The sequence below is a fragment of the Bos taurus genome, chromosome 2, assembly GCF_002263795.3.
Source record: "Bos taurus isolate L1 Dominette 01449 registration number 42190680 breed Hereford chromosome 2, ARS-UCD2.0, whole genome shotgun sequence".
In the NCBI taxonomy this organism is placed as follows: Eukaryota; Metazoa; Chordata; class Mammalia; order Artiodactyla; family Bovidae; genus Bos; species Bos taurus.
Genome location: NC_037329.1, coordinates 132,115,703 through 132,123,784, shown reverse-complemented (window position 1 = coordinate 132,123,784; position 8,082 = coordinate 132,115,703). Strand labels below are relative to the sequence as shown.

The window sequence follows — 8,082 nt, the reverse complement described above, 5'->3', positions numbered from 1 at the left end:
GACAGCACTTTTCAAGGACGGCTCGGGGCGAGGCCAGGCATGACCTGCAGGTAGTCTCCAGGCTGCCCTGAGGCTCCCCACTCGGCCCCCCTCTTTTAGCGTCACCAAGCTGCCCCCACCGTGGGGAGCCCCAGACCTCCTTGCAGCCAAGGTCTCCAGTTCATCCTATCAAAACCAGACACCATCCCCCCAGGGAAGCATCAGCCTAGCCATCGAACTGTTCAAAGCAACATGCTCACACTCGGTGAGAAGGAGTTTTATTAGTGCTGCCCACACTGGACACTGCACAGAGCTGGTGCCAGCCCCGAGAGCACGCCCCCTTCCCCTGCACGAAGGGGGCTGGGGCATGGATGCTCAGAGCCAGGGAAGGGAGAGAAGAAAGTGCTGTGCACGTGACTTAGTGACCTTGGACACTTGACAGGCAGTGTGAGGGGCTCGCGGCTCCTCTCACAAACGCAAACGGGTCGGGGGAGGAGTGAAGGGGTGGCGTGATGACGCCCCTGGGGCGTAAGCTCTTCGGTGGCGGGGTTAGGGTTAGCCTGGACAAGGCCCCGAGCTCAAGATGCTGGCTGCTACTTTTCCTTGGTGGGAGCCTCCGTGAGGAGCTGAGAAGACTCCAGGCTGGGACAGCAACATCCTTACTGCTTCCTTTGGGGCTAAGACCTTTCCAGCTCAGCCTGGGCAGAGAAAACCAGAGCCAGCCCTCAGCCGGTTCACGCCTCCGAGTTCCAAGTCAGGGCAGACCGCGTGCTCCCAGCGCCCTCTTTAGGTCCCGTGGCCCCAGGAAGGCTGCAGCCAAGTGGCCCTGTCCGCACTGCCACAGGGGAACAATGAACGGGCACCGTTCCAAGTGCCCCTGGCAGCGACCTGCCTCCCTTCTCCGACCAGAGTCCCGGCCCGTTAGGCAGAGGGCGGCCGCTGCATTCACTCCCTTCTATGCTGATCCACGTGTGCACACGCGGGAGGCCGGCAGGTAAGGGGCGGGGGGCACATGACCAGCCTGGAGGCTCTTCCTTGGGGAGTGGGGGTGGGGTAAGCAAGCGGGAGGAAGACTGCCCCCCAGTCTGCTCTCAGGCGGCTCCTCGAGGCAACTCTGCTCTCCCCTCCGGCCAGTCTTTCAGGCTCAGGTCCACAGGGACCCACACCGGGGGGAGGGGGGCGGAGTGGGGAGAAGGCAACAGGGACAGAAAAGCTGGAGGCCACGGACTTTGGCGCTTGGGCGGTGAGCTCTTCTCAGCCACACACGGGCTCACCTGGCTCCAGGAAAGGGTCGCGGCACCCCCGTCGACCATGCCAGGGCGGGGCATGGGGTTGTGCGCCTGTGCTCCGGGCTGGCAAAGGCCACCTCCACGCTGGATAAAGGCGGCCTTCGGCAGCTGGTAGCGGCCCCGTCACTGCTCTTGTAAGGGCCCGGAGATGATAACGCCCCCGAAGCGGGGCAGGGTCCCCCCGCGCCCCGCCTTAGCTGTTGTACAAGCGCACCACGCGGCTGATCTCCTGCCTGCAGATCGGGCACCGCCGGGGTTCGGGCAGCGCGCGGTAGCACTCGGTGCAGGCGCACACGTGCCCGCACTCCAGGAAGACACACGACCGGAAGTTGTTCAGGCACACGACGCAGGCGCCCTTCGGGCCCTCTCGGTCCTCCTCGGGACGGTCCTCCTCGGGACACGCGCGCTCCCGGAACTCCTCCTCCGGCCGCTGCCGCTCGCGCCGCCGCCGCAGGTACTGCTTCCGGAGGAGGAAGAAGAGGCTGGCGCAGGCGGCGAAGCCGAAGACCAGCGCCAGGACCTTCCAGAGCCGGACGCTGGACTCCTGCCGCTGCAGCAGGCTGTCGAAGTCCTGGCTGCTCAGGTAGTACTGCATGCCCGGCCCCTTGGGGGGCTGCAGGCGCACGCAGCTGTGGTCCAGCACCAGCTCGCCCACCCCCGTGAGTGGCGCCCCCACCTTCAGCATCTCCTCCGTCTCCTGGACGCCCTTGGGCCGCTCCCCGCTGAGGTAGTGGCCGACGACGTCGGTGAAGGACGGCGTGGAGGGGTGGAACCTCTCGTACACAGTCTCCAGGCCCAGGTCCACCGCGTCCAGGGGCTTCAGCACGCGCACGGCCACGCCCGCGCCGTCCTCGTGGGGCACCAGGTCAAAGGGCACCGTGTTCGTCCTCTGGTGAATGATCTTGGAACAGTCGTTCCTGCAGGAATGAGGGCCCAAGGTAAATCAGAGGACCGCGAATACCTCACAGCCAGACGAGGGTGGAGTCCACCTCAAGGCCAGGCAGGATCAAGCGTGAACTGAGAGCACGAGAAGACGACGACAGACCCACCCTCTTCCAGAGCCTCAGAAGAGGAAGCGCAGGTTTTCCGGTTCTCTGGCCGCCTCAGTGGGCAACATATGCCATCAGAGATCACCTCTACTCTTTTTTATTTCCCTTTGCCCCCGTTAAGACAGATCGATTTTTATCTTAAATCCCTCAAAAAATTTAAAAACTACCATATATGACCCAGCAATCCCACTTCGGATCGTGGATCTAAAAGAACTGAAATCTGGATCTGGAAGAGAGATCTGTGCTCCCTGGCTCACTGCTTATTCACAGCAGCCAAAACACGGAAACAACATCAATGTCTATCGATGAATGAACTTAGAAAATGCGGTCCATACATACAACAGGATACTAGTCAGCCTTTAAAACAAGAAAGAAAAAGGAAACCTTGCCACATGCGACAGCACGGGTGAGCCTGGGGGACATGAGCAAAGCAACTAAGGCGGCCACAGAAGGATGGAGACTACAGGACCCCGTGTGTGTGAAGTGTCTAACGCAGCCCAACTCGTCCGAACAGAGGAAAACGGAGACTGCCAGGGGCTGCGGAAAGAGGACAACGGGAGCTGGCGTTCACCGGGTGCAGTTTCGGTTCTACAAGACGAGTAAGTTTGAAATCTGCTGTACAACCTCGTGCCGTACTTAATGGTTCTGCACTGCTGCACTTAAAATTTCGTTAATAAGAGGAGATTGCAGGTTAAGCAGCCTTAATAAAAATTAAAATTGAATTTTTAATTTTTTACAATAAAAATTAAGATAAAACTCCAAAACACAACCCCCCGAGGATCATTTGGAAAAATGGTACTGCATGTTACAGCATGGAGCACTGAAAATCATCAATCCATGCCATCAGTCAGTGCTTCTCAACCCTTAGTGTGCATATCTGCAGACTCCAGGTCCCCTATCCTGGAAATTCTATCTAGGCAGATCTGGAAGAGAGGCCAGGAATCTGCATTTGGACAAGACGCCTAGGAGACTGCAGTGGCAGAGATCTCAGTGGCACTGAGACTGGTCTCCGCTCTCTCTCAGGAACAGCTTGAAGACATGGAGACAGGGCCAGGACGTCAGCTTTTCAGCTGACCATCTTCGAGGTTTGGGCCCCTGGAGCAAGGATACGCACCAGAGGTGGGTTGTCCGGTTCCAAACCATCTTGTGCTCCTGAAGCGTCAGCCGCTGAATCACCCCCTTGCAATTTTCCACAAACTGGCTGTTAAGCGTTTCTTTAACAGATCGAACAGCTCCTAAATGGAAACAAATTATTTTATTTCTGTAGAACTCTTCTGTCCTTTCCTTTAAAGTAATTTAGATTTTGTTTTTAGTTTGAGTTAGTTTAATTAATCAAAGTGAGGACACTGCTATCACCAACAGTTGTGCTTTGGGGGCACTCTGATGAGCAGTCTACATGGATCACATCGTTTCAGTGTTACAACCACCCTGTAAAGTATATTCTGGGTTTCCCTGGTGGCTCAGACAATAAAGAATCTGCCTGCAATGCAGGAGACCCAGAGTTTGATCCCTGGGTTGGGAAGATCCCCTGGAGAAGGGAATAGCTACCCACTCCAGTATTCTTGCCTGGAGAATTCCGTGGACAGAGGAGCCTGGCAGGCTACAGTCCATGGGGTTGCAGTCAGACATGACTGAGCAACGTTCACTTTCAGATCAACTTGCACTTTCAAAGTATATTTTACAGATGGGGCAATGGAGGCTCGAAAGCTTGTGTAATTTCCTCACAATCATACAGCAGTAACCCAGGTCTTCCTGACCCCAAAGTCCAAATTCTGAACCCCCACCCCAAGGCTACAAAAGGCCGTCAATGTCAGCCAGGAAGATCTTTATCAAACTTTGAAAGACTGAGTTATTTTTCATTTTACCAATAAATAAACATACCTTCAATAACAGCATAAGGCACACACTTTCCTGGAGCTTCTGAAAGAATACTCTTTAAGTCTTCACCCAAGTGGATTCTTTTAGCTCCCTAAATGGAAACAACAGATTGCAATGACTGTTGAATACTGACATGCTCAATCAAACAAGTGAAGAAAGAAAATGACTCTTTTTTTCACATTGAGAGAATAAGGGAACCAGGCAGGAAAGAGACTAAGGACGGTCAGATTCCAAAGCTGTGTCCCAGCACTTTCACCACATCAACAGGCACCTCGCTCTGCCACCTGCAAATGGGGCTGCCACTTCCATTCCAGCTGCAGTTAACCGGCCAGACAGCCCTTTTCAGTTTCACTTACTAAGACGAAAATATTAAAGGCACTCATCAATCTGCATACCACAGACTGAATGTAATTTGATCTCTTCTCGACAACACAGAACCATGCATCCGAAGTTTATGTGGAAAAGCACGTAAACCAGGGCCCAGTACGTGGTAGGGGCTCGGGCAGTGGTAGGTTATCGTTATCCCCGGGCCCTTGGCAGTTCACACTCTGCATCAGACACTGTAATAGAGCACTGCCTTTGCACTATAGGGCGCGGCTTTGTGAACCAGTGCTAAACATTCTCCTCCTCTGTCTGCCCGCTTCCCCATCATAAACAGGCAAACACAGTCACCTCTGCCGCTCCCTTCCCCTCACAGACCCCAGCTCTCCACTCCTTCCTGTTCTCATCCCAATCTGCTGTACTTGGGAACCAAACAAGCCTGCTACTGCTCCATCAAAAGTAAGGTAAAATTAAGAAAGCCACTGAACATTTCCTGAACCAGGCACTGTGCTGGGGGCCAGGGGTTCAGGGACGAATGAAGGAAACGGTTCCTGCTTTCAGGTATTTTCATCAACACCATCTTAAGGATACCAGACACGAGGTGGGTAGTACTGGATACATATTAAGGTCCCTCTGAGTTTAAGCTATTGCTACCCAGTAAACAACAGGAGCAAGGTCAATAAAAATTATTACCCACGTACACTGCGAAGGTAATAAAAACAACGGGCAGTAACAACAGCTAACACTCAGGTTCATTTATTCGTTTATTGTCGGTCTCCCCCTCCACTGGGCTGTAAGCGCAGGAGGCCTAGGGCCTTGCTGGTCTTGTGCACTGCCGTCCCCCAGTGCCGAGACGGTGCCTGACCCGTAGCAGGCACTAAATACAATTCTGATGAAGACATTAGTGAATAACTAAGCACTTACATATACTACATTCCAGGCACTCTGCTAGGCATTTTAAATGCATAACCCCATTTAATGCTCATACCATCCCTCTGCGGTAGACATTATCACCCCCAATTACAGATAAGGAAACTGAGGCTCAGAGAAGTGAAGTAATTTGCTCTAAGTCACCTAAATAGTCAAATATCCACCACAGGATAGTCTAAACATTTTTTAGAAGGAAAGGAGGTGAAATTCAGTCAGAAAGCCTGTGACTGAATCAAGCTTCAAGGCATCTATTTTGACTCTGGGCAACTTAATTTATCACAGTCTCAGTTTCAAAACATGTAAAAGGTGGGCAAAACAATCTCACAGGATTTTCATGTGAATGAAATGAAACTTAAGGTGTGAAAGAATCCAGACCAGGGGCTGTCACACAGTAGGTATGCGATAAATATGCATTCCCATCACTGTGAGACATGTAAAAGGGGAAGACACAAACCCTAGTCTGGCAAGTTATGTAATTGGATCAAGAAAATAGAGCCTAAGACAGAGTCCCAACTGTTTTTCCAGGCAGGAGCTAGTTATTTCATCCTCACTGAGGAACTAATTGGCAAAGCTTTTAAGGTCACCCAAAGATGGATCCCTGAGCACTCACTGCTTCAAAGGATCCCATCTCTAGCCAGCTTGATGCCAATGCGATTTCTGATTCAGCGTCAGAAACTGAAGTATAAGTTACAACCACAGCCAGTCATTTCAGAAGTAATTTAATCAAGCAGACGAGAAGGCAGCTGGAATCTCACCAGGCTGTGATTCACACCCCAAACTCAACTCCCTGGTAACTAGGTGCGCTGCAAAACTCACACACTTGATTCTAAGCTCTCAACGCAAATCATCTGACGATAACGAAGCGTGTCAGGCTGAGGCATCCGTCTTCCAAATAAATGTCAAATTAAGCCCTGCTGTATTATGAAAATATTCCAGCCAGGACTTCCCTGGTGGTCCAGTGGTTAAGAATCCACCTGCCAATGCAGGAGTCAAAGTTCGATCCCCTGTCCGTGAAGATTCCCACTTGCCTCGAGGCAACTAAGCCCTGCACTCCAGAGCCTATGCTCTGCAGCTAGAGAAGCCACTGCAAGGACAAGTCTGCACACCGCAGCTAGAGGGTAGCCCCTGGCCCTGCTCGCCACAGCTCGAGAAAGCCCGGCACGGCCTCGAAGAAATTCACCTTTTTAAAAAAGAAATTTCACCCCAAACAAATCCACAAATATTTACTGAGTGTCTATTCTCTGTTAACCATTGAGTTAGAACCTAGAAGGAAGGAAGGATAAGATGCCATTTCTTAGCTAATGAGGTTCATCTCTCATGAGCCACTCACACATTCATAATAAGGAAATGTGGTCAACAACAACAACAAAACCCTACACTCGGAATCAAAAGACCTAAGTTTAAGCTCCAAACTGACCCTGTAGAGACCTTTCCTCTGAGTTTCGATTTCTTGATTGGCAGGTTGGAGGTATCATTTCATCTACCTCAAATTACTGTGAAGCAGAACTAAAACCAAGATGGGAATATGTTGTGTAAACCGTCAGGTGCTGCATTAGGAAAGTGAGCAATATTTTTTAAATGGCCATAATATAAAAAGGCAGAGTCTGCAGAAGCAAGGAGCTGTCCCCTCCCAGGCACCTGCACGCTAGCCTCAAATCCTCCTGGGCTCTGCTCAACTGCCACCCTATTTAAAAGAGCAAACCTCCCTTTCTCCAGCACTCCCATTTCCTCTCTTCCCTGCACTAGGCTGTATTTTTATCCCCACGTGTCACACCATCTGATTGACTGTTTTACTGTCTGTCTGGTTGGATTAGAATGCACTCTCCATGAAGACAGGAATTTCGGTCTGTTCGACCCAGGCTCGGCGCCTGGAGCATAGCAAGTGTTCAATAAAGATTTTTTTCGTCAATAAAGTGATGAAGTCAAGATTTATTCTGAGCAACGAGAAGAACTTGGGAGAAAGGAGGAAGGGAAGCCGTTATCACGCGACCCGAACTCTGATCCTGGCTCCTGGGGGCCGGGCGACGCCGTCCCAGAGCCTGGTTCCTCTGTGGGGTCTTTTCCCGAGGGTGGAGCGGCCCACTGCAGGTCGGGGGCCTCACCGTTCCCCCGGGGCGGCATGGCCGGCTGAGGCCGGGCGGGCTGGGGCACTGACCTTGAGCTCCTGGGCGACCTGGGCCTTCTGCCGGTACACGGAATACAGGAAGGCTGTGACCACAGAGCTGGTGCCCAGGAGAATGAACTGGCCCAGCGAGGGCCGCCCTCCGCTCTCCATGGCTGCGCCGAGCCCTGGCGAGGCTGGCGCGCTCGAGCGACCCCTCGCCCCTCAGCCTCCCGCCACCCGGAACCACACCCCCGGAGACGACTCCTCCCGGAAGCCCGCAGCCAGCCGCCCGCCGAAGGCACAGCACCCGGAACCGGAAGGGGACCCGGAACCGGAAGGGGGGGGGGAGGGCGGGCACAACAGACCGGAAGGTGCTGTTGCCATGGTAATGGACAAGCATCAGCTGCCTCCGCTGGAGTCGGGTCTCCAGGAGTTGGAAGTGCGGAATGGTTTGCGGAACTTGAGCGATCTCTCGTCGCTCCGCGACCGCTTCAACTCTGGCCGTAATTGTATCGCTTGCGGTGCCACTGTT

General features: G+C 53.0%; 1 protein-coding gene across 1 annotated transcript; it reads right to left on the bottom strand.

Annotated features, from left to right (window-relative positions):
* Positions 1 to 240: 240 nt before the first annotated feature.
* MUL1 (mitochondrial E3 ubiquitin protein ligase 1) lies at positions 241 to 7,871 on the bottom strand. The gene is made up of 4 exons (NM_001192182.2): positions 7,602 to 7,871; positions 4,199 to 4,286; positions 3,432 to 3,552; positions 241 to 2,185 (listed from the first exon to the last, which is right to left on the bottom strand). The coding sequence occupies exons 1-4, from the start codon at positions 7,719 to 7,721 to the stop codon at positions 1,462 to 1,464; spliced, it is 1,053 nt and encodes a 350-aa protein (NP_001179111.2). The 5' UTR covers positions 7,722 to 7,871; the 3' UTR covers positions 241 to 1,461.
* Positions 7,872 to 8,082: the final 211 nt, after the last annotated feature.

Bases quoted from the DNA above. Each gene is read 5' to 3' on its own strand.
- MUL1 (NM_001192182.2), bottom strand. From the start codon at position 7,721: ATGGAGAGCGGAGGGCGGCCCTCGCTGGGCCAGTTCATTCTCCTGGGC. The intron at 4,287-7,601 runs GTCAGTGCCCCA...GTTTCCATTTAG, and splicing joins AGGTCGCCCAGGAGCTCAAG to GGAGCTAAAAGAATCCACTT. The intron at 2,186-3,431 runs GTGCGTATCCTT...TCATTCCTGCAG, and splicing joins AACCGGACAACCCACCTCTG to GAACGACTGTTCCAAGATCA.